At 44.0% G+C, this 26,419-nt stretch overlaps 1 protein-coding gene across 3 annotated transcripts in view; it reads left to right on the top strand.

The window, feature by feature from the left end:
* The window catches only part of EIF4E2 (eukaryotic translation initiation factor 4E family member 2), a 29,865-nt gene extending 3,660 nt beyond the window's left edge, over nucleotides 1-26,205 (top strand). The window contains exons 2-8 of one of the 3 annotated variants that reach the window (XM_080798246.1): nucleotides 2,350-2,464; nucleotides 3,932-4,066; nucleotides 9,040-9,144; nucleotides 10,381-10,533; nucleotides 10,631-10,767; nucleotides 17,560-17,637; nucleotides 23,609-26,204. In XM_080798246.1, coding sequence (XP_080654372.1) covers nucleotides 2,350-2,464; nucleotides 3,932-4,066; nucleotides 9,040-9,144; nucleotides 10,381-10,533; nucleotides 10,631-10,767; nucleotides 17,560-17,605 — 691 coding nt within the window. In that variant the 3' untranslated portion in view covers nucleotides 17,606-17,637; nucleotides 23,609-26,204. Of the gene's footprint in view, nucleotides 1-2,349; nucleotides 2,465-3,931; nucleotides 4,067-9,039; nucleotides 9,145-10,380; nucleotides 10,534-10,630; nucleotides 10,768-12,508; nucleotides 12,775-17,559; nucleotides 17,638-23,608 lie in introns of those variants that run through there. The other 2 variants (XM_080798247.1, XM_080798245.1) reach the window with 2 other exon arrangements.
* The last annotated feature ends 214 nt before the right edge of the window (nucleotides 26,206-26,419 follow it).

Below are 26,419 nucleotides of genomic sequence, written 5' to 3'. Positions count from 1 at the left end.
CACATAGAGAGCAGGACCTTTGTACCAAGCTGATTCCCAAGTATGTATACCTATCTCCTCAATCAGGTCCTTGGGGACAGGCACTCTAGCCTCTGATACAATAAGTGGCTTGGTAAATGTGGGACTTGGTGCTATACAGGTTCTTTTAGGAAACTAAACCAAACCATCTCGAGTTTAATAAAGGGGAAGGAGTATCATAAGCACAGATAATGTTCTCCCAGAAGTCTGGGGAGGTCAAACTAAATCAACAAGATGGCAGCATCACAAACAAAACCACTTTTCTCACCACTTTCTCTGCTCCATTTCCTTTCTCCCTGCTGGTTTTCTTTGCTCTTGTTCATTGTCTACTCATTGCTTTTCTCATGTGGGAGCCATATAGTTGTCCCAGCTTCTGAATCTGTGTGATCTTTCATCTCCTGGATGAAAAGCCAAGGAAGGAATCTACTCATAATTATGAGTAAGACCATGGGGCATCAGTTATTGGCCAGGCTGGAATGCCCTTTATTCAAGTGCCCTTCATACTCTTTCCTTGAACAGAGTGGGGTAGGGTCATTTATGGCATCATGCACCTGAGTATACCCTGCAAGCTGTGAAATGAGCAGAAAAGGCACCTCATCACATGGCTAGTTTGTGCATTCTAATATTTATTGAGTGCTTTTTATGTGCTATGCACTGGAAATTTATGGGCAAAAGAAAATGCAAAATACTTTGCAACATGTTTCTGTAGGTATGTAAGGTTATCATTTGAGCATTTCTAGGTCCTTTCTTGAGAATTACCTAATTCCATTTGACTAGATAGTCATTAGGGCCAAAGGTGATTTTGGAGAAGAGCCATGATAAGCTAATGGTCCAGCTCTAAATTAAATGACATTCTTATCTTTGTGAATTCACCTTCCATTTATCTCTCTGTCTGAATCCAGTGAGCTTTAGATGTACCTGAAAGCCTTAGGGTAGTTTCACTGCTTGTAGAAGGATAGCACCTACTGTACATTTGACCAGTCTTACCAGGCAAGAAGACATTCATTCCTTCTTTCAGTCATTTCTTTTTCTTTTCGTTTAACATTGATTCAGCGTCTGGTGTAACATGTTAGGGCAACATCTTCTTGTCCTTGGTGCTGGAGATACAAAGATTAATAAGACTTCTAAGAGATCCCTCCATTTAATAGGAAAAATAGACATAGGAGGAATGGCACCTGAGGCTGAGGGGTAGTGTTTGCAGAGGCATAGCTGTGGGACTATAGATTGCTTTGGGAGATGGGAAGGGAAAGAAATATCAGTAGGCAAGAATCAGATTCTAGAGGATCTTAAATTTCATTGTACTTTATCCCGCAGGGTGCGCATCAAAAGGCAAGGGATGGTTTTAAGCATGGAAGTTAAATGTTTGATGGTTTTAAACATGGAAGTTAAATGATCAGATTTTTGTTTTTTTTTTTTTAAGATTTATTTATTTATTTTAGAGAGTGAATGCACATGTGCACACACATAAGCACCAAGGGGAGGGTCAGAGGGAGAGAGGGTCTTAAACAGACTCTGCATTAGGCATGGAGCCAGACGTGGGGCTCAACACGGGGTTCAACCTCACAACCCTGAGATCAAGACCCTAAGATCACGACCTGAGCTAAAACCAAGAGTCAGATGCTTAACTGACTCTGCCACCGAGGTGCCCCTCAGATTTGCATTTAGAAAGATGCTGGTGGCTATGTGGAGGATGGATAGAGGGTGGAAATGATTTGTGTTAGGGAAGCCATTTAGGGATTTATTTTGATAACTGAGATGACAGAGAAGTGGGCCTGAGCTAAATTGTGATGGGGAAGGATAGGAGGGAGAGATAGAAGAAGTGTCAAGAAAGATAGGTAAGTTTTAAAACTTTATTTGAAAGGCCAAAGCAGTTATACAATCCAGAAACTCTTTATTATCCGTTCATTATTTTTGGCCAAAAAAAAAAAAAAATCCATGAAACTGTTTGTCTCTTGCTTCTTTGCCTGTCAGAAAACTGGAAGACGGGGCACCTAGGTGGCTCAGATGGTTGGGCATCTGCCTTTGGCTCAGGTCATGATCTCCAGGTCCTGGAATCTCTCTCTCTCCGTCTCTGTCTCTGTATCTCTCTCAAATGAATAAATAAGATCTTTAAAAAAAAGAAAGAAAACTGGAAGACATTGTTGTTTTGGAATTCCTCCTAACTGCCTTTCTATACTCCCTTGCTCTTCCCTCATCTCTTGTACATCTCATTGTCTTTATTTTGACTGACTTAGGGTTTGTTATATGATAGTTCATTTGACCTGGTGACTTTGCTAGGTAAGCAAGAATCAGCTCAGTCATGGCCTAACATTGTCTTGCCTTCCCATTCAGATTGAAAGACGATGACAGTGGGGACCATGATCAGAATGAAGAAAACAGCGCACAGAAAGATGGTGAGAAGGAAAAAACGGAACGAGACAAGAATCAGGGGAGCAGTAAGAGGAAGGTGAGTTTTGTGCTGTATAGATAGAATTGCCTTTGGACTTGAGACTTGGTTATCTTGTGGAACCTGTTAGGTTAAGGATACCAGATTAACTTGATGGCACCCTATTTTGGAATATCTGCTGCTTTTTTTTTTTTTTAAAGGATTTATTTATTTGAGAGAGAGAGAGAATGTGTGTGCACATGTGCTCAAGCAAGGGGAGGACCAGAGGGAGAGGGGCAAACAGTATCCATGCTAAGCATGGAGCCAGATTTGGGACTCGATTCCAGGACCCTGGGATCATGACCTGAGCCGAAATCAAGAGTCAGACGCTTAACTGAGGCACACTGGAATATCTGCTTCTGTTCTCAGAAAAAGATTGTTGAATCACTGGCATTCATGGTGGGAGTTAGAACTTTTCCCTTGCCACAGGATTTTAAGATGTTGCCTTGCTTTCCAACATTCTCCCAGCACGATGAGATGTTAACCCTGGAGTTTAGCAGAGCTGTTTGTTGTTTCATAAGCTGCTGCTGAGTATTTAATCCTACATATCCCTTGAAATTTTAGACTCTTTAGTCAGTAATAATCTAAGCTGAAAGTGACTGGGAAAAGAGAAAGTCTAGAGAATGAGGGACTGATAGATTTCTTTTTCTTTCTCTTTCTCCCTTCCTTTTAGGGTTTTATTTATTTATTTGTTAGGGACAGAGAGTGTGCACAATCAGGGGGAAGGGCAGGTAGAGGGAGGATCAGGCTCCCCGCTGAGCAAAGAGCCCGAGTCCTGATCCAAGGACCCTGGGATCATGACCTGAGCCGGAGGCGGATGCTTAACTGACTGAACCACCTGAATGTTCCAGATCAACTTCTTTTTTGACATATCAAAACAGTTGTTTCTCTTACAAGGTCGAGGACTATCCAGATACAAGCATTGTAGGTGCTAAGAGAACACAAAGGTGAATGAGACTATGGGTCAGGGGCTTCCGTTTAATAGTAGCAGTAATAATGATAGCTGACACTGAGCACTTACTGTGTGCCGGGCACTGTGCTAAGCACTTTAGATCTATTAATTTATTTGATCCGCTCAGCAACTCTATGATATGGTTATGATTATTTTCTTCATTTTGTAGATAAGCAGCAGGGGCACAAACAGGTTAAGCAGCTTGCCCAGGTTACTAGCCAGTAAGTGATAAAGTGTCATAGAAGAGGCAATAGTTGGCCTGGGAGTACTTGGCTGAGATAAGATATAAATATAAATACCTAAAATAGGAAACAGAAAGTTACAAATGCCATAAGAATACAGATAAAATGTTACAGGAGCTTAGAGTCAGTTAACCACTAAGGAAATTTACTGGTAAGTGGAATCTTGGGCATAATGCAGGTAATTGAGGATGTGTCTTTTTGTGGAGGTGATAAGGGGTGACGCCGTAAAATGTTTTCTCTGTCTCAGATCATGTGAAAAATGCCCCAGATTAACACACCTTCTTTACTTGATAGGCTGTTGTGCCTGGACCGGCAGAGCATCCCCTGCAGTACAACTATACTTTCTGGTACTCCAGAAGGACCCCCGGCCGTCCCACCAGCTCACAGAGCTATGAACAGAATATCAAACAGATTGGCACCTTTGCCTCCGTGAGTACTTACTGCTTTAATGTAATGAGCCTTGGTAGAACATTCGTCCCTATATTTACATCATAGCGTTCTTTTACTTTCCTGGTAACTTAGGATTCTGGTTTCGTTATTTGACTGAGTCCCTAAGGTCAGGTTTGTTCATTCTTAGATTTCTCATCAAACATCCATAGGTAACATGCATAGGAATCAAGAAGTATATGAGTTGTTGAATTGACTGTAAGGGGACAATACAAAAAAACAGGTTTGTTTAAGTAGATATGTACTGAGTCCCTATTGCATGCAAAGTTTCATGGAGGATAAAACATTTTATAATACACTATATCTATTTTTATGAAGCTTGACAGTAAAGTCAAGAGTAAAATTCAAAAGTTTTTCTTATATTAAGAACCTCCTATTAATGGGGCACCTGGCTGGTAGAGCACGGAACTCTTAATCTTGGGGCAGAGAGCTTACTTAAAAAAAAGAAAAATGAACCTCCCATTAGGGCTTTGGGTACGTTAGGAACTGTGCATAAAGTAGGATCTTTTTCCTGTGTTCAGAAAGAAAATTAAATCCTAATCATTGTTTTCGTAAGTACTGTCAGAGTCAAAAATAGCCCCAGCTCTGTCTCTCTCCCTCAAGGGTGGCTAGGTTTCCATATCTGCAACTAACACCAGTCTTGTTCAACAAAAATTTTTATGCACTTTCTACATGCCATACATTTGATTTCTGGGCAGAATCAAATGCAGGATTTGTTGTTTTCTTGAAATTGTGGAGGTTTTTTCCTATTTAAAATGCAGACACTAGAAACAGAAACTCTAGCAGACAGTAAATATTACAATAAATTGGTAAAGAAGAATGGCACAGTAATAGGCACTTGATGTAGTTTCTTTTGATCATATAATAACCCTATGAGATCAGTGATATTATCCATATTTTACAAACAAGAAAAGTGAGACTTATATTAAGTATCTGATCAAAGTGTCAAGTCAGTCATAATCTACTTGAAGTGGAGGAGCCAGGATTGAAACTTAGGTTGGATGGATTGTAAAAGCTACATTCCAAAACCCGTACATTCTTTCATTATGCCAAAATGCAAGTCAGGTGTCTCTGATTTTTTTAAAGCTGCTTTCTTAGACAAACTGTTTCTCCATTTATTATTAATCAGATGTGTATGTGTGTATGTCATATGTATCTGATAATCAGATTAGCTGATTACTCTGCTGAATTGGTATCATTTCAGCCCAAAGCAAGGATTTGTTTTAGTTAGCCTGTGCCTCCTTATTTATTTATTTATTTATTTATTTTTAAAAGTAGGCTCCATGCCCAGTGTGGGACTCAAACTCGTGACCCTGAGATTAAGGGTTGCATGCTCCTCCGACTGAGCCAGCCAGGTGCCTGCCTGTACTCCCTTATTACTCGTAGATACAGACTTTTTTGTAATACTAAAAATAGCTTGTGCACTGGGTGCATATTTGGTTCAAGAAATGTTTGTTGAATGAATTCACCAACAGTTCTAAAATGAATTAAGCTCTTGCCCTATAGGTGCTATAGGGAAGGCTGAAGTGCTCTTAAAGTTCAGAGGAAAGAAGAAATTAATTCGAGCTTGGGGAAAGCCTCTTTGGAGGAGATGGGCTTAAAATTAAAGAGTCCTGACGGGCTCATTCATTAGAACATGTGACTCTTGGGGCACCTGAGTGGCTCAGTGGGTTAAAGCCTCTGCCTTCAGCTTGGGTTGTGATCCTGGGGTCCTGGGATCAAGCCCCGAGTCCGGCTCTCTACTCAGCCGGGAGCCTGCTTTTCCCCTCTCTCTCTTTAAAATTTTTTTTAAAGATTTTATTTATTTGACAGAGAGAGCGCATAAGTAGGCAGAGCGGCAGACAGAGGGAGAGGGAGAAGCAGGCTCTCTGCTGAACCAGGGAGCCTGATCTGGGGCTCGATCCTGGGACCCTGGGACACTGGGACCCTGGAATCATGACCTGAGCCGAAGGCAGAAGCTTAACCTACTGAGCCACCCAGGCGCCCTTTCTTTTCTTTTTTTAAGATTTTATTTATTTTATTAGGGAGTGTGTGCACAAGTTGGAGAGGGGAGAGGCAGACTCCCTATTTAGCAGGGAGCCCAACATGGGGCTTCATATACAGGGCTCGATCCCAGGACCCTGAGAGGATCACCACCGGAGCCAAAGGCAGATGCTTAACTGACTGAGCCACCCAGGTGCCTCTTCTTTTCTTCTCTTTAGCATAAATGTTGAGTTGACTAGAGCAACATCGTTAGCATCATCTGGGGTATCATTCTTCTAGAATACGTGGATGTGTGACCACTGTTGGCTGTCTTGTAATTCAAGGCATCAGGAAATGTCTCACAATATTAGGTTCCTCACAGAGAAATAATCACATTGTGGAACATTTTATCAAATCCAAAGCAGTATTTCTCAGTGCTCCTTAATCCTAATATTTGACCATATTTAAAAGTTCTCGAAGTCAGGATGACTATAAAGGCAGTTTCTTAAAATGGAAAGAGCATTGGTCTTGGGGATCACATGGCTCATCTGCTATGGTGCTGGACTCAGGGCAGGGCCAATTCTGAAACCATTTTTTCAACTATGAAATGAGGAACGTAGTTGAGATTATTTCTTTTTTCAAAGATTTTATTTTAGAAAGTGTGTCTGTGAGTGGTGGGAGGGACAGATGGAGAGGGAGAGGAGAGCAGACTTCCTGCTGAGCGCAGAGCCTGATGTAGGGCTAGATCCTAGCACTCCAAGACCATGACCTGAGGCAAAAGCAAGAGTCAGACACTCAAGCAACTGAGCCACCCAGGTGCCCCAAGATTCTTTCTTTCTTTCTTTCTTTCTTTTTTTTTTTTAAGATTTTATTTATTTATTTGAGAGAGAGAGACACAGTGAGAGAGGGAACACAAGCAGGGGAGGGAGAAGCAGGCTTCCTGCCAAGCAGGAAGCCTGATGCGGGGCTCGATCCCAGGACACTGAGATCAGGACCTGAGCCAAAGGCAGACGCTTAGCAACTGAGCCACCCAGGCGCCCCCCGAGATTATTTCTGAAGTCTTTTTTTTTTTTTTTGTGCAGCCTACATTCTGAGTCTGAACATTTATTTTGCGGTTTCAGTGAGGAGTTTCAAATACCAAAATTGCCTAAAGAGGAAATCTTTTGAAGCCTAATAATATTTCTCAAGTTTTTTACTTCATCTCTCTTGTGATTCGGATGTACGATGGTGACTGAGATTCTGTAGTCTGACTATAGAATTGAGGAGACCAGACGGCTAATAAAGCAGTGCTCAATCGGGGAATTGGGGGTGCTGGTATACTTTCTCCCTAACTACCCCCACCCCCAATTCCTAATTCACAGTGAGCTACAAGTTCTAGTGGGTGTATTTTGATTCTTCCTACTGTGTCAGAGTGGAAAAAAATGATTGCTCGTTTAATACATATGGCCACTTACTCTCCCTAGTTGCTATATACTATTAAACATAGCGGTTGTTGAGATGAGACACTGCTTCAAAATCCTATGAATGACATTTGTTCCTGACTTCTTTGTAACATGAGACAGTTCCCATGTTCCTATTCTCTAGAGGAACAGCCGCTTCATAAAGTGTAAGGTCTCCTTCTCCTTAGTTACTGTCCACGTTTAGAAGTATGACCTGAATCTCATCTCCTCAGTGCCCCGTTTTCAGCTACGCATTGTGATGTCTTGCTGGGTGTTTGTTCAGAGCCTCCTCATTGCTGTGTTGGCGAATGCCAACTGTCTTCACACTGTTCCACGTTTTTTCTTTCTTCCTAAAGTGTGCCTCTTCACTGGCCACTACTTTGTGGGGCCAGTACCTGTTAGGGAAGTAAGGTCTCTTTATCATGGCACTACTGAGAGAAACAGGAATAGCTTGATGAGTAGAAATAAGCATGCATCTCATAGAGAAATACATCTGATAAGGCATGCATCTAATAAGAAATATGTCCAGTTTTCTAACAGGATTATGAAGGAGAGGCAAGGAGAAACATAAATTTTCTAGTTCAGAAGAGGAACTTAAACCCCAAATATGAGAGGCCGAGTTCTGTTTGGTTTTGGTCGTCCTGGCCTTACCAAGGGCACCATGGGTTAGAGTAGTGCATGTGGTTGATTCCATCACTTATGCTCAATAACCAAACAAAACTAAATGTATTCATTATAGTTTGTGCTGTATCTGCCAGTAAACAGTCTGCAATTGGGAAGCGATGAGACTTCATGGGGATGTGACTACAGCATGATGACTATAGTTAATAATACTGTATTTTTTACAAAGTGATTTGGTTCTAAAAAATTACACGTATGTGGCACTTAATATACCTCAAGACTAAAAGGATTCCACTGTGTTGGGACGTCTGGCTGGCTCAGTCGGTAGAGTGGCACTCTTTTTTTTTTTTTTAAAGGTTTTATTTACTCACTTGACAGAGTACAAGCAGGGGGAGCAGCAGAGGGAGAGAGGGAGAGAGAGAAGCAGGCCCTGGGCTGAGCAGGGAGCCGGATACAGGGCTCGATCCCAGGACCTTGAGATCATGACCTGAGCCGAAGGCAGACACTTAACTGACTGAGCCACCTAGGCGCCCCGACTATGAGACTCTCAATCTCAGGGTCATGAGTTCAAGCCCCATGTTGGGCATAAAGCCTACTTAAGAAAAAAATAAACTGGAAGGATTTCACTGTGTAAAACAGGGTCCTCTTATAGCATGCAATGATTATCCTGGGGCTTCCATAAATAGGGGTCCTGGCTGAGGCTGGCATTTTCCACCTAAAGAGTTTATTCTTGTATCAACAGTATTATATTTCTGTACTTCCCATACAGCATGCCTTCCTTCCCACATGCTTCCCCAAATGAAAATGTGTCCTCCAAAATGTCGAGTCTGTAGCAGAGTGTCTTCCATGTTTATGTTCTTCTCTTAAATCTCATACTTATTCAAAGAAAAAGGAAGGATACATCTTTTGTGCTCTTGGGCCTTCTCTCTACAGGTGGAGCAGTTCTGGAGGTTTTATAGCCACATGGTACGTCCCGGGGACCTGACAGGCCACAGTGACTTCCATCTCTTCAAAGAAGGAATTAAACCCATGTGGGAGGTAAGCCCGGAGGACCTCAGACTGCTGTTCTGAGTGTTTGCGGGGTTTTTTTAAGCCCTGCTAAGGTTAAAAGTATTTAAAGTTTTCTCTCAAAGCTACAACACTGGTTCATCCTTGCAGCCAGGACTTCTGGGAAAGGGCACTGATGTCATTGCTTGTCTGTATGTTTACAAAGATTTTTTTATCACTAAAGTGGTATTATAACAACATTAAAGGACTTTTTTTTTAAATTACCCTTATTCCCATTAAACTGGTTGTGTGTGTGTGTGTGTGTGTGTGTGTGTGTGTGTGAGAGAGAGAGAGAGAGAGAGAGAGATGATACTGCAGTGTATATGTGACTGAAGTGGGTAAAAAGTGAGCTGGAGTAGCTGGCAGTAGCTGGAGGCCCAGAGCTGAGCTCTGTGATCTCTTTGCTGTAACCCATCTTCTATTCTGATGCCAGGGCATTTTTTTAGGAGACAAATGTGAACACATACATACACACCCAGCTGTAGGCCCTATGCAACTCTGCATTGCTCACATTATCTTGCCCTCACTAACCCTCCAGGCCTCATCTGCCAGCATGCCCAGGCCTTCCCTTCGGAGCAGCTAGCCTTCTTCTTTGCATATCTCCCTGCTACACAGCCCCAGTTTGTACACAGACATGTTTTTCTCGATGCCTGCAGACCCTTCGCCTGTTTTACCTAACTGTACGTCCCTCAGGACCCAGGTTAAATGTTTCCACTTCTTGAGTGTTTCTGTCTTGTTCTTCTTTAACTTAGCGTATCTCTGTTACAGCAACACTTGTCAGACTGTACTGCCGAGATTAATTTTCTTGGCTTTCTCCTCCACTAGACTAGATCTGGTAGAGACTGTGGCTTCACGTCTGTATGCTTGAGACTTAGTGACACTTGGTAAACTTCTAGTGAATGAAGCGAGGAATGATGTATGTTTGAAATCTGACATCACTTTATTTTGATACCAAAGTAGTTTGAGAAAAAGAGGATTATTTTTAAAGGGTCGGTTTAGCCATTCATTGTTGTGGCTGATAATACGAAGGAGTCCCACCTTGTTTTTCTTTTTTTCCCATTTTTTGTCTCCCTGGTCCTACCACCGGTTTTCCTATAAAGTTGAATAACTGAATAGTGACAAGACGTCTTAAGTGTTCAAGGGATCCTTGGCTTTTTTCCTTCCACATACAAAAGTAAAAGACCGGCAAAACCACATTTTAACTTTAATGCTTTCTCTCTTATACAGGATGACGCAAATAAAAATGGTGGCAAGTGGATTATTCGGCTGCGGAAGGGCTTGGCGTCCCGTTGCTGGGAGAATCTTATCCTGGCCATGTTAGGGGAACAGTTCATGGTTGGGGAGGAGATCTGTGGGGCTGTGGTCTCTGTCCGGTTTCAGGTAAGCCACCCCATGGGCAGGTTTGGTTTCTTGTGTTGCCTTTGCTCTCCTCACTGCCTCTGGTTTGCTTTGACGACTCCTTCTGTTCCTCCTGTAGGAGGACATTATTTCAATATGGAATAAGACTGCCAGTGACCAAGCAACCACAGCCCGAATCCGGGATACGCTTCGGCGAGTGCTTAATCTACCTCCCAACACCATTATGGAGTACAAAACCCACACCGACAGCATCAAGTACGTTTTGGGGGTGTTTGGGGGGTATGTCCCTAAGCTTAGGAGAAGTAGGTCCTTAGTTGGTCCCAGAGGAATATGGTCAAACAGGAGCCAGACTTATGGAGAAGGGACAGACCAGTCTTCCCCTCTAGTGCTTTTGGCCACTCGTAGCAGTTCTTTGCTGGTGAGGCTCCCTGCCCACCTACACTGTGTGGCGCTTTGTATCAGAGAGAGCCCTTCTGCACAGTCCCAGTTGTGCTGCCTGGGCTTGCTTTATTTACACAGGCTGTCATGTCTTTCATTCACTAACCACTATCTTAAAATGAAAGACAAAGTGCTCTTCGTTTTCTTGCTGTTTTTTAAGATAATTTTACTGAATGGTCAAGTCCTCCTCCCTGTCCGCCCCTCACCCCACTTTTGCATGTCTTTTTAACCTGTTAGCGTCACTGTTTTCTTTGTCCTGGGAAGTTGACTTCTTAATGGGAATGAAGACTCCCACTTTCCTGTGTCTATACAGCTGAACTTGTAGAGGAAGGAGAATAGTGTGGTTGTGAGAGCAGAATCTAAGGGGGAAGCATGAATGCCAAAGCGGGGAACTAAGCTTTGTGATCTACCTAGGACTTGGGGTACCTAGAGTTGAATGTCCACAAATGAGAATCACTGGTTGGGGTTGCTCCTTCAGTGATTGAAGCCATAAATAAATTCAGGTTACTATGAAGAAGTTGTGGGGAGTGGCTGTCAGGTTTTCTCAAAACTGGAGGGAGAGCTAGCCAACTAGGAGTCGGGACTTTTAGGTTTAACTCTCTCCTTTGACTCCAGTATCAATATGTGCCTTTGGCAAGTCTCTGCCACTCTGCTTCAGTCTCCCCATCTGTAAAATGGGGGATAATAATACTTTACCTAACAGGGTTGTTGTGAGGCTGATTTAATCTTTGTAATTGAAGGTCCTCAGGTGGAGAATGCTCTTATAGGACGAAGTATTATAACTGCTATCATCGTCATCATTAGTAATAATATCATCATCATGTTATTCTTATTAGAGACTAGTAATGAGCCCAGCGATGCTGTTCAGCAGGGAAACTTTGGGAATCTTTTTCCCATGCATTCACGGAGAATGTTGTGGGTGGAGTTGGCTTAAACCAGCTAAGTGCCAGTTTGTTACTGGGAACACTGCCGCAGGAGTTGGTCCGTAATCATATGGCTGGCTGTGACTCACCCGGAGCCACCAGCAGTTTATTAGCCAGCCATGGCCCCGGTTGCTTGCCGTAGCAGTTCTGAGTTAGCCTTGTTTTTCTCTAGGCAGATTTTCCCATTCTTCGTTCTGGGAGAGAATAGTTTCTACCCTCCAGCCAGACACAGTCCAAGCTGGAGGGATCCACACCACTTTTTCTAGGACTCTTATGTTCAAGGTTCCCAAATGCCCTCCATCCCCCATTCCCCTCAAAAGCAAGCTTTCACCTGGATAGGAAAGGGAAAGAAGGTATTTTTCAACTCTGCCCTCTCCACTATTCTCCCTCTCTAATACCCTGAGGCGGTTCTTCCAGACTTTTGTAGAAACAGGTGAACAAGTCCTTACAGAGTCTAGGAGAGCCCGTGGGCTTTGCCTTAGTCTGCTTCTCGCTGCTTTATCAAGAGATCTGCCTAGCACTCCAGCCCTGCAGCTACAGGGACCAGAAACCCTCCTTGAGTCCCAGATGCTACTTTCCCTCGCGTCTCCCTCTCTTTCCTCTCCCAATGTGCCCACCTTTTGCACTTCCACTAGAATGCCAGGCAGGCTGGGCCCCCAAAGGCTCCTTTTTCAAAACCTCTGGAAGCCGCGGTTGAATGTGCCATGACCCTCTCCCTCTCTGGATGGCACCATCATTGAAGCTGGCATCACCGGAGTCTCTTGTTCTGTTGGCGTGCTACCTGGAAGATCCTTCTGTCCTGGACAAGAGGAATTGGAAGAGCATTTTATGTTTTAAGAACAGGCTGACACGCAGCAGCTACAACAACAGCTGAGATCACTTAATAAATGGTGCTAAACTAGCTTGTCTCATGCTCTCGCTCTTTATGGTGCATCAAAGAAGTGGCCTTTCGGACTGACTGTCACCATATTAAGGAATGGCACAGACTTCTCCGTGGAGGGCCATCTGGGGAATGCAGCCTCATTTCCATAAGCCCATTGTAGTGTCACATGGTATTTTGTTCCAGTTCTGCTGAGGTCTGACATAATGAGGTGACATCTCGCTCTCAAAATGAGACCCCATTTTCTGGTACTTGAATTGTAGTTCCCATCTGGTCACGGTGATGACTAGACCAGAGTGATTTCTGATTAGAATTCAGCTTGAAAGTCTGTTAAGGTTGGAAAGGGGGATCCTTGGCCTTTGCTTCGCTGACTTTGTTTGCCTTTACTTCAAAGAACTCTCTTGCTTGGAGGTGAAGCCCTGCTTTTTTGTCTGTGTGTGGCTGTGTGTATGTAGTTTCCTCGCTTTGTGTTAACAGGGTTTTCTCACTGTGCCAGAGCTGCCCAAGCCACGAGCTCTCTGCCAGCCTTCTCCCTTCTGTTTTCCATTTAGAGCCAAATCCTCTTCCTCTTTGAGTTAGTCCTGCTTGCGAGATTTCAGGGTTCTAGCCCTTCCCTCTCTCCCGGTCCCCAGGGTTGTTGTGCATCAGGATCTGGGGTGGGGAAATGTCTTCGTCCTGTAAGGTTTGCTCCTTAGGGTATCGGACTGTAGTTCACACCAGCCCCTCAGATGCTTTGTGGCTTGGCTTGTACGCACTGCAGCACAGCCTTCAGGCCCCTGACCTGCATGTAGGATTTCAGCAGGTCTCGTTACTTTAAGTTTTCTTAGGAGCTCCTACCCAAACCAGAAGTAAACCATTTTTGCAGAACTTTAGGTCAGGTCGCCTGATGGTGTCTTGAAGGTGGCTGTGGGTGTGATGTGGAGTTTTCCAAAGTGGCTCTTCCATTTTGGCAGCAGCACCCTGCACTTCTCCCGTCCTGATTGACCACCAGGCTGCACATGGCCCGGGATCTCACAGAACACCCAACGGGACTAGCACTGAACATTTTGGAGGTGTTTGTGTGCTTGTTTCTCTGTTTATCGCCTATCCAAAATTGGTTGAAATACCTGGAAAACGGGAGATTTGTTGGCATATGGAAATGCCTGTTCTCTGTGTTTTCAGCATTTGTCAAAGAATTACCTTGTATGGCTTTTTCCCTCTTGCCTTCCAATATTATGTTACATGTATTGACCTTGATTGCCGCTATATAACTAGTCCAGGAGATGAGCTTGATGTCACCATCCAGAGTAAGGGTTGATTAGAAAGCACCAAACCCACGCAGAGGCCCCTGTGGTCATTGCCAACTGTCAACAGAAATCAGAGCTGTTCTGCTTTGTTCTAGTCCTTGTGGCTCTCCCACTGGAGATTGATTAAGCCCAAGAGCAGCACCAAGAACTTGAGAACTCGGGGAAGTGAAGGAAGAGGGAGCAGTTCTCCCCCAAGTTCTCTGGAGAGTAGGGCTGCTGGAAATAGTGAGGGGCATTTTTCTAGGAATGGCTTCAATTTCTCAGTCACATTTCTCCACCTCGCTGTATCAGTCCAGTTTTCAATGTCCTTTTTCAGCTGTTCGGTTTTTCCAGCCTTTCCCTAATCATGCTGCTTGTGGCCTCTTCCTGCTATACTCCTACGTGGGCTGAGGCCAGCGCTGCTGCCTGGTGAGCTGCTTCACTGTAGAGGGGATGCCTGCCTGCTGCCTCCTCCTGTTCATTGCCAATAGTTCTGCCCCCTGAAGGGTGAGCAGCTCCCATTGAGAAATGGGAAACCTGTTCAATTGAGTGTTAGCTCAGGTGCATGGCTCCTTTTAATGAGACCAGTCATAGTTGAGATTTCATAGGTTTGGGTCCTTGCAAACATCGAGTAAATGTATCCTCTTTTGAGGAGAAATCTCATAACACAGCCAGACCTGCAAACACCAGGGCATCAGCAGGATAAAACCTGGCACAGAGCTACATAAAGCACCAGTACCTTTTGTGAGGAAATTCCTCTTTGGAATAGTCCCATTGAGTTCCTTTGTGCATCTGGCCTGGAATGGAAAAGAGGAAGGCAGGGCCAGCTTCACTCAGTAGGCCACAGCACTGGAGAGTCTGACCAGAGCCCTCTGCACAGGAAGTTGAGGGTAGGTGACTTCTCTTTATTGCTTTATTCTAGAAGAGAGATGGGTCAAACATGGAGACTTTGCTGTACCACATCTAGATTTCATCGTATTTGAACATTGAACTTTGTAGGCAAGAACCAGCCATCCCTTTTCCTATCTTGTCTAAATCAGAGTCATAGCTTGCTGGCACTGAGTTACACTGGCAGAATTGCTGGCTTGGCTTTGCGTTTATGAAATGTTCCCCCATACTGATGTTCAAAGCAAAGAAAGCCCAAACTAGCAGGAGACTGAGCTCGTCCATGAGGATCAGGTGCCAGCCAAGTGCAAGGCTGTGACCCAGACTTTGGGCAGGGTGGGAGAGCAAATATGGTTATACAGGAAGTGAGATCTCTGCTGTCAGAGTTTATTTCCTGGTAAGTGAGCTGGGACAAGAGTGGTCTCTAAAGGACTCTTTGTCACTCTGTGATTTGGATCTGTTCAGAATTCCCTATAGGCTCTGTTAATCTCAGGGCAAAATAAATTTATTTATTTATTTATTTATAAGAAACTCCATTCGTATGACACTTCTAACATTTAACTTGTTTTTCTTTACCTTTAAAAGAAGCAAGTTTTAATATTACCTAAAACGCCTGAGATGCCAGATGGAGAATAGCTAGAAAATTCGCACCTAGCTCTAGGCTAAGAGGCAAGCATTGGCCTCTTAGCCAAGCATTGGCCTACAAGAGTAGGAGTGATTGTTCCAATGACTGTGACCAACTGTTTAATTTCCACTGAATCCATGTGAGGAAATCTCTGTACCCAGATTCTTCATGTTGAGGTTTAGCATCTGAAGAAGATCCTTCTGAAGAAAATGGGAGGGCAGTTTCATACTGGAATGGATTAGAGGGGAACTCTGAAATCTGTATTTCGGCAGGTTCTTGACACAGAGAACTGCTCTGTTTGGACTAGTGTAGGCCTTTCTGGAAACAAAAGGATAAATGAGATGAAACTTCAGCACAACCATGTAGTTTCTTGTTGACACCTAAATTGCTCAAAATAAAATTGAAATCTCACTGTTAGAAGGAGAGAGGGGTTTCCTAGGCTGCTGCCCAAGCGTCGGACTTGCTTTGCCCTTACCTTCTTTTGGAATGGAGAATGAAACAGCCTTCTGATGTCACTCATGGACTCAGGAAGTTCACCGCATCACCGCCTCTCCAGAAAGGGCTGTGGAACAGATGTCTTGCCGTGGACATTGAGTTTGTGAATTGACAAAGACTGGCACGCTTGCTTGGCGGTCTTAGATTTTTCTTCAATTCAGTTAGCGTGTATGAGTGGCTTTGATAATACTCTGGAGAAACCATCAACCACAGGGTAGATCATTAACTTATAATTGCTGCTGCTGTTCAAAAGAGAGAAAAGCTAATGAAACTGGTATAAATATTACCCAGAAGAAGGACTTTGTCATACCAGGTCTCTGTATTTAATCCCTCCCTATTAAAAAAAAAAAAAAGAAAAGCTACCCATAGAAGGCCTAGTAATGAAGTATATTCATTCTTTGACAGTAATACTAAACTTGCAGTAAGTGACATAATATGTTGTCACCCTAGGTATTTTCATCCCTTTAACCTGAGAATGGAATAATTGCCACTAAGGGACTTTCTATTTAGAAATATGAAATTACCCATTATATATATATGTGCATATATACAAATTTATTTATTTATTTATTTATTTATTTATTTCCCAGGGAACATACCCAGCACTTTCTCCCTAATGGGGCTTAAAAGTAGCTAGGGCAAAAAGGTAGGACATCAGCTCCTCCAAGGAAACTTGAGGTGGTTTAGGGCTTCAGGATGCATGGGAGATTTCGTTTTCTCCTGTTGTTTTTTTTTTTTTTTTTGTCCAGGGTCACCAAGGGCTCATTCTTTGTGGAGCAGCACCCAAAAAGACTATGTATCCCTCGGTCACATTTCTTATCCCTTCTTAACCCCAATTACTAAATTGATTTAATCGGCATGAAAGTTTCGAGGTGCTAGCATTGATCCCTAGAATGTTGGACTGTGACCTACACAGTTTAAAGTTTAAGTAATAGTTATATGGGTATTTCCAGAAAGAGATGGAACCTGATGCAAATTTGGGGTGTGAGTTGAGAGGGATCAGAAGGTTGGAAATGTGAAAGCAGAGAAAGTGCTGTAGTTGCCTCATTGCATCTCCAGACATCATGATGCTGTTGGGTACCTGCCCTGACCCCCAGGGTGAGATCTTGTGAAGAAAAATAGTTTCTGCAACCTGTCCTCATGCCCTCAAGGCAGAAAGCGCCACTGCCCTTTGCCCCGGTGATGAGCGGTGCTCCAGGGATGGTCAAGCTTAGCTCTGACCTCAGTGGGCCTCCGGTAGACTTGCAGCAACAGGTAGAAGGACTGTGGCAAATGCTTTAGGGATAGTGAGGGCCAGACTTTGCCAGTGGAGCGAGCTGGGAGTAGTGCCAACTGCCCCTGAGAGGAGCTGGCCACCACTGCTGATGTGAGTGGAAAGTCTAGGTGGGAAGCCTTACCACTGGGCGTCCGGTACTGGTGGGTTCCACACGACCTGGAGGTATCTACAGTGGGATGTGGGGTTATCGTATCTGTGCTCTTTGTTAAAAAGCCCTTGACCTGAATGTGCTATTGTGTTTTTTGTCTCTGGTTTGCCAGGGCCTGGGAGGAGTTTCATGGCCTGGTGAACAGCAGCGGCCGCTGATCGGACGCTCCCCTCTGTCTCTCACACTCAGGGTAGGGCCTTGTCTATCTTCTCTGCAACCTTGTGACATACCTCTCGGCCATAGGCCACCTCTCTCCCAGGGCTTGCCCTCTCCCCATTTACTGCCAGGCTGGCTTCTGCCAACATGGAGCCTGCTCCGACCCCTCATCTTTGACTGACTGTCACAGTCTCACAGAAAAGTACTGAGTCCGAGACCATGGAATCGTCCTCACTGGGTCACTTGTCTCCTGGTGAACCTCTGCTAAGATTGTTTAACTTACTATACCCTTTTTCTCATTTGGAAAAGTGAGGTTCCACTGGCTGAAATGTCTCCGATCTCTTCCAGTACCATTTCATGATTATAAATGTGCCACAGACCCTTTGTCTTTTGCCCAGACATGGCCATTTTTAAGCCATCTGGCAGTGTCCTGTGACTAGCAGGGCAGTTCCATAGGCTCCAGTGTGGGTTAGGGGAGAGGAGCACCCAGAAAGACTGTGTACCCCTATGTTTATGTTTAGACTATGTTTACTGGTGGTGTTTGTCAGTTGTGAGTAGTGATAGATCCCAAGGGTTTCACAAGGAGAGTTAGCTGAGGTAGATGCTGGGTGTGCTATGGCTGGCCCGTCACATGCTTACTGGTGGGGAGAGGCCCTGGGACATTGAAGGCGGGGTCAACTGACACGTTCACTTTAAGAACATTTGTATTTCAATTAAGAGAGTGCCAACTCCATGTCTGTCTCTTTAGCAGAGGGAACTAGGTCAGTTTATTCTGAATGAGAGGACAGTATTTGCATGTGCCCGCCCTGAGAGCGTATTCCTGGACATTAACTGCCCCACCATCCCTGTGAGAGAGGATTGCTAAAATTGGACCAGAACATGCCGGCTGTAGTAGCTGCTTCAGAACTCCCCCTTCCCAGGAAGGACATGAAGCAGTTTCAAGAGAAGGAGACCTGCATGCCTCTGATGAGCAGGATGAGAGGACAACACTGAGGGACAGAAGCAGGTGGCCTGGGGTCTGAGGACTTTGTGGAGCTGGGATCATCTGCAGTTTAGCCGTCCTGGCATGCCTGCACGCGTGGGTGATACCCTTCAGGTCTTTTTTAGTAGTTTAAATCCCTTATTATAAATTCAATTTTTAGATATTAGATTTTTTTAAAGTTACATTTTATTTTAAAAACTTCTCTGTAAAATATAGTCAACAGAATTCTGAAGTGGCTACTAGTTTACATACACCGGGGTAAAAAAAATGCCTGGGCTGTAATGTTGGCTACACTGATTTGCAGGATGAAAAGTCAGATTTCCAGATTTCCAGAGGCCTGGCACTATAATGGAATTGTTTAATAATGTTACCATGTTTGATCATTTCTAGGATTTCTTTTTTTCTTGGTTTTTAATATCCCTAAATCAGGTTGCTTACAGTGTATATGATAAAAAATTTTTTTGACATAGTTTAATTGGCAGTGTTTACTTAGAGTACCTAAAACGATGGGCTTTTTAAAAATCAATAGCATCTTATATTCTGTGAGGGGGGGAAAGGCTTTAAAATGAAACTAGAATAGTCAGAATGGGAGAAAATTTAAAACTATTCCCTCCCTTTTGCTAACACTGAATCCCTCGGGATTGAATTGCCTCGGAATCACATGTTTCATATCATTGCTGTTTTGCAGTCTCTTTGTTCTTTCTGTTGCCCCTGTATCTTTTTTATCCGGCAGATGAAGAAAGCACTTCATGAACACTTCATAATTTAGGTGTTCTTTTTTTTTTTTTTAAGTGGGCTCCACGCCCAACGTGGGGCTTGAATTCACCACCCTGAGATCAAGTCAGATGCTTTACCGCCTGAGCCAGTTAGGTGCCCCCTAGGCCTTGAAGCATGGCCTTGGGAGTCTGAGAGGACTGTTAGTGTCTAAACGAAAAAAATCACCTCACTTCATTGTCCTAAAGACCTGAAAAGGACTCCATATTTCATTCCTATTGCCTCACCCCTGGAAGAGATGCTCTGAGGCTATGTACCTCCAGCTCATAGCTCCTCATCCTCTCCACCTTTTCTTCTCCCCCTTCCAAGTAGACCATGATCTGGGGAGAAATAAAAACTGCTATATAAGTAATTCTTTTTTAAAGTAATTTTTCTTGAACCACAAATACTTCTCTTCAGTTTATCTGATATTTTATGCTATTACACATAACTGCTAATATTCTAGAACTGTTTTACTTGATCTGCATTACAAATCAGTATTGTACTTTTAACCATGGCTTCAATAGAAGTCCCGGTTAACTGCTGGGGGAGGATTTAGGGTTACTTACATGTCTGGCCTAGCATGCGCAGAGCAGTGATCTGTGTTGTTGGGGAATGGAGTTGGCACTCGGTGGGAGATTAGAGATTGAAACTTGCCCAACTGTTTGTAGTCTTACTTAATATCTGCTGAGGAAGAGAGGAGAAAGCCAGAGCTGGCCTGGGGTGGACCGCTGACAGAGAATGTTCCTCTGAAGACTGTGTGCAGGCTGAATTGTAATGTACCCCCAGATGGCTGGATCCCAGGTTGCCCTCGAGGCCCAGAACCACTGTGCTGCCCCTGCTGGGCACGAGCACAGCGACAGCTTCCTACAAGAACAGAGAGGCATTCCTCTGAGGAGCCAACCACCTTGCTTCTCTGTTGTGTACCCTCAGGAGCCAACCTCTACCTCAGCTTATTCTTCCCAGAGCTGGAACTTGTCTTTTGCTCTAGAAGGATGAAAATAGTGATTATGTGGAGGCAGAGCAAATTGGAAACCTGTTTCAGAGTATTTGGGGAATAGATTTGCTCAGGATGCCTGGGAATGTGAAGTTGGAAGGCAGTTTGGTGTTTTTGAGACCCCGCTATCAGGACAAAGAATCATCAAGTAGAGAACGTCTTTCTGACTTCTCTAGCCTCGTGGGTCTTTTGGCTCCTGTGCCCTGATGTGTAAAAATCCTTGGGAATAAATTAAGATAGTGGGAAAATTAAGATAGTGGGAATTAGGATAGTGGAAAAATTGATGTCTGAAAAGCCCCTTTAAATCAGTACACTCGGCACGGTCCCCGTTGCTTATTTTACATAAATTCACAGGTGAGGATATAAAAATGTTCTTATTTCCTTCTAAAAGATCTGTTGTACCGCTTAAAACAACAACAGAAAACCCTTCCTGGTCGTCCATGCAGCATCACAACATTGCTAGGTGGCTAGAGGGGCTAACTTTTAGGAGCTCACTCTGGATTTTCTAAATTATAGTTTGCTTTTAAAAGAACAGAAGCCCATCTTTTATTTAAAAAGGTTAAAAGTTGCCTGTGACCTCTGCCACTTCCTGTCTTTCTCCTTCCTTTCTCTGTCTCCTAATCTCTCTGGCACTGCAGCCCTTGGGTGAGGGACGGAACCACGGATTAGTTCCCAGCTGGTCTGAGGTGAACATATTCTTCAGGCTAAATTTGGCAGCAAACTGTTCTCAGCCCACTTTTTTTTTTAGAAGAGCTGGACCAGAGCCACCAGCTGCCACCAGCCTGTCATTGTCAAGAGGAGCCTGTCACCTGTTCTTGTTGCTCTTTGTTTTCTTTTATATCAAACTCTGGAGAAGCTCAGCTAGATTTTCCTGGCTCCTTACTCTTCTCCCCTTTTCCGCATTACAAATAAACTTTAGAGTAATTGTGCTTTCTTAGATTTTCTGACCCTGAAGAGATCTGTGACAATAGAAGTACTTAGAATAAATAGTAACTATCTGGATAGGAAAATATTACAGAGCTCTTCAGTTTACCTGCCACAGAGAGAATTTATCTGTGGCCCAAGCCCAGCATAGTACAGGGACTCTTCCAAAAGATAACGGTGACCTGCTTACAGTGATGACTTGTCCGGAAAGTTCTTTCCTCTTCATCACTAAACAGATGAAAGGGCTGGGTCGACACACTTGCCTGCCCTCTCTCTTACTCCAAGATAAATCATTCTCCCGCAGTCAGAAAATCCTGTGATGCTACCATCCCACACCCCGCCTTTCTATTTACTCATTTTATTTCTCCCTGCTGATTAACTTTTGTGATCCAGTTGCTCTACGGGGATAGAGGTGGCATCAAAAGAGAAGAAAGGGAACAGAGCAAACCCTTCCTTCCTAATCACTTCTTTTGTTAGTAGAGCACTTTTCTGACCCCAGGTCTCAGTGGTACATCATTCCTGAGGGGACTCAGAAGTCACATGCACACATCAGTTATGCCTGCTTTTCTGTTTTATAATCAGAACTTCCTTATTCATCCTTTGCTAGCTACTTGTGCCTCCTCAGTGGGATCTGTCCTTTTGAAAGGGCTTTTAAAAAGATGATCACCCCATTAACTTTTTCTTTGTGTGCGGTCTTTCCCTCCTTAGATGGAAATCATCAAAATGCTCAGTAGCTATGGATAAATGAACTACATGGTCATATATGGCCACATTATAAAAACACTAGTGGGCTGTTGAGAAAATAACAGTTTCTTCCCAGCCAGAGTTCACCTGTACCAGATCTGTTTTCCCCTCTCAGTGTACTCGTGCGCAGTAATTCTCCTTGTGTAGTGAGAGCTGTTCTTTACTGGCAGCATCTGTTACGCTAAGTGCAGGCTGCTCTTTGTCTGCGCTGAGCATGTTCTTTCATACATACACTGTACCAGTAGCCATATGCCCAATAAATTGTAGCAATTTTAAGATGGGTCCGTTAAAACTAAGGCTTCTAGAACATTCCACTAAAACTAAAGGGAAATAATGACTCAAAAATCAGATTAATGAGAAATTCTGTTCTGTTCTAGAATTTTAGATACTTTAAAGTCTGAAGCTCTGGGCTAGAGCACCAGATAGGTGACCTTTAAAGCCCTTTCCAGCCCTAAGATTGTGGGATTCCAGTGGCATGTAAACTGCTGAGATGTTGGACTTCTAGTGAGGAATGGGAAAGGTTTCTGGGGGGTGGTCAAGCCTGTCCACTTCCAATGGAAAGCAGCTAAGAGAACATGACTTACCATGGGTTATATATACACATGCTTCTCTTTTAAGAGTTATAGCTAAGTGGGGCGCCTGGGTGGCTCAGTGGGTTAAAGCCTCTGCCTTCAGCTCGGGTCATGATCCCAGGGTCCTGGGATCGAGCCCCACATCGGGCTCTCTGCTCCGCAGGGAGCCTGCTTCCTCCTCTCTCTCTGCCTGCTTCTCTGCCTGCTTATGATCTCTGTCTGTCGAATAAATAAATAAAATCTTTAAAAAAAAAAAAAAAAGAGTTATAGCTAAGTGTCTAAAGTCAAGGCTATGAGTATTTCACCTTGTGGGATATCCTTTTATAAGGAACTATAAGTTTTGCACAGAGTTTTTTGGTTGCTAGGTAGGTTGATTTTTTGAATACATAATACAGTCACATCGTTTGATTATATTTTTTTAAGTATGTGTGCATATGTGTTTGAGAGAAAAAAAGGGGTTTCCTCCCCACTCTGACTGCATCTGTTCAGTTTCTGCTGTAACCCACCCCCCCCAACTGCTCCATGTAACCATTGTTGGTTTCTTGTGTGGCCTTATAGACTTTATGTCCATACGAACAATATGAACTGTGACCTTATTTCCCCAACCCCCACTTACACAAAAGGTGGTGTACTATGTGCATATGCTATTCCATACCTTCTCAGTTTCTCTTAGAGAGTTTCCCATATTAGTAGTGAGCTTCCTTGGCTTCTTTTTTTAAGCTGCACAAGTGTCTCAGTGAAGGAATGTGCCATAATATTCATATTTAACCAGTGCCCTTTTGCTAAGTATTTGGGTTATTTCTAATCTTTGGCTGTTGAAAATAGTCAAGTTGAAGTGTTTGAAGGGATGTGGGAGGTGGTTTGCTGTGTTGGCATTAGATTAGTAAGGAAGGGAAGTTCTCGGGGTGTGTCATGAGGGCCCTAGTGCTGCTGAGTTCAGGTCTCCACCCCTTCCCCTGCCCCATGTGCGTATTGTTGCCTATTGAAGATCTGTGTATTGAATGCTTTGTTTTCTCCCATTTTTTTCTTTCAGGGACAATTCAAGCTTTCGAAATACAAAAATCACATTGTGAAAGTACACAAGCTGGCAATAATCCTTTTCTGTATGTGTGTGTTTGTCCAAAATGGATGGGAGGTCTCCAGCTGGTCCTTCCATCTGCTCACTGAAGGGACGTCCCTGAGCCGTGCGCTCCCCTTTTGCACTCATTCCTGGAGGACGGAGTCCGCTAGACACCCTCCAGCATCGCTGACTTTATAAAGCGGAAAAACAGAAAACGTGACTTTGTAATAGACAAACTTTTTTTAAATGGGGTCCTGTGGGGGGGAGTTCAGCCTTTTCGTTTTGCTGTGTGCTGTCCAGATGCCTGTTGGGCGTTCTGTTGTGCTCTCCTTTGCTGTACGAAGGGCATCGTGACCACGTGTACAAGCCAGAGCTGTCGACTGAGAGTTATCAGTATTATGAATGTCTGTGCATCCAGGAAAAGCTTTTTGTTGGAGAGTCCCGGAATAGCTATAAATGCTCTCTTCTAGCTCTGCCATTAAATTATTGGGACATTTTGTTTATTTCTCTCCCCTCTTCCCCCAAGCCCACCATTTTCTGAAAATGTGTTACTGATTTTGTATAGTTTCCTGCCTTATGCCCTCCAGTCCTCCCTCCTATGGGACTTTTTCTTCTTAGGCACTGCTGCACTTAGAATTTTAATCCAGTGAGCCACACTGGTTTCACTGAGGCAGCTCAGAAGGTATGCCTTGGTAAGTTAAACTGGAGCAGAATCCAGTGTGCTTAGGAGCTAGGTTATAATAGTGGTTCCCAGGGCAGGATTTGGAGCTGAGGGCAGTGTCTGAAACCAGAGGAGCAGGGGCTGTGTGTCCCGCCTGTTTCTGGTGGGTTTTTGCATGACCCTCATTGAGGAAGGGAAGCAAAAGCTTGGTTGCCACCCAGTGTTAACACTTAATGTGGTAAATTCTATGATCCTGAAACTGGGACATCTGACGAAAAGGTGACCGTGATGGGTGGCTTTCTTTGCATGGCTGTGCCTATCTGAGGAAACCTGCTTTCAGTCCGTACCACCTGATAGATGCGCTAATGTGTGCTGTTCCACGATGCCTGGAGAGAAACCTCTTGTGGGCCACGGCAAACATGCTTTAGAAATGAGTGGTCATGCATCAGAGATGCCGGGTCACCTGACTCCAGAAGGACTGAAGTCAGAGAGGTCAAAAGAGCACCTAGGGTTGAAATAAGTACTGAGTACGAGTCCTACAGCAACCTCCAAGGAGCACTGTCTTACTTGGCTCTTGTGAGCAGAGATCGCAGTACCTTAAATTAAGGCCTCTCCTAAAACCTTTCCTTGAAGGCCAGGCCCTTAGCCACCTGGTCTCAGAGAAATCCTATGAGAGTAACAGGCATTTCTTTATTGTATTTATATTACTCTCTTCCTACTTTCCAACTCCTGAACACCTTCTAATTACCACTTTCTTGGGATGCTTTTTCCCCGAAAGAACGGGAGTCCAGGAGCCAAAAGGAGGTGCTTCCATTACAGGTGAAGTTAGATCGGAGAAGAAGATCTAGCAGTGATTTAAACTCCAGGAGTATGAAGAATGAATTGTAGTGCCCAGACAATTGGGAAGGGCTCAGGCAAATAGAGGAGCAACACTGGCTCAAATGGGGAGCAAAGGCTGCCTCCTGAGTATTTGTCTCGACCCCAGGAAGGGCTTCACTTTTGCCTACACTCAGATTTGCCATGAGAATTCCAAAGAGAGCAGACATTTGGATTTGCCCTTCTTGGGGCATCTGCCTGACTATCGTGTGTGCGCGAGCGGGTGCGGATGTGTATAATGTGTTCGTGAGGGAGGGGTCCTTCAGACTGAGTGCTTAGGTGTATGGTCCACATTCATATTTTTGCGCTTTCTTTGGTCTCATTCAGATTTTTTAATCTCTTGTGTTTTCTAGAGCTGCTCATGTTTCCCTTCCTCTTGTCATTGCACTATTTGAAAGTAATTTTTTTACCACCAATAGATGCTGATCCTGTGCTGGTTAGAACAAGTTATTTCTCTGAGGCAGTGTCTTACCCCGGGAGCTCTCCCAGATACTCCGCCCAGCAGCTCTAAGTGGGAGGTTGAAGAGTCCATTTAGCCAAACCACCCATTTTCCAGACTAGCCTGAGAGGTCCTTCCATTTCTTTTTGACTCCATGGACCTCAGATACACTGAGGTGTGGCATAGCACTGGTATTGGTGTCACCTCTTCTGGGGACAGAGGGATGACAGGCACCCCTGGGCCAGCCTCACAAATGTGTAGGTTGCTGCCAGGAGGTTGGGAGTCACCTTTCAGTTTGTGCAAGTGGGCTGTTTCCCCATGACCCCTCTGCTGGGTTTTCCATTTGAAACTGGCCCCTCCTCCTCTCCAGTGCTCTTCTCATTTTGTTCTTCTAGTCATGTGTGTGAGTTTTTTTTCCTGTGACATTGGCAGTGGCAATAATTTCCCACCTCGAGAGAAGCTTGTGGTCCACGATGCTCCAAGAATGAACTTCCAAGAATTTGCCAGCGGAGGAGCTGAGGCTGTGACAAAGTGATTTAGTGTTGCACTTTCAGAGCAATTGTCTACTGCAGTAATAAATGGAAAATATCCGCAAGAACCAGGCTGTGGACTCTTTACTACAGGGACATGGGGCTCCTGGCAGTTGCGGCTGCTCCTTCTGCCTTCCGCGCACGGGGCCTTTAAATCCTTTCCAGAACAAAACCTGTGGGATAGTCCAGACAATGTGGGGTCATTGACGTAAATGTGTTATAAAAATATTCTCAAATTGCTATAATCATTGCCAAACTTCCATTTAAATGTTTTTGAT

Source organism: Martes martes (genome assembly GCF_963455335.1).
Source record: "Martes martes genome assembly, chromosome: 3".
Classification (NCBI taxonomy): Eukaryota; Metazoa; Chordata; class Mammalia; order Carnivora; family Mustelidae; genus Martes; species Martes martes.
Note: the sequence above shows the minus strand (reverse complement) of the source record. Positions and strands in the feature narration are given on the sequence as shown.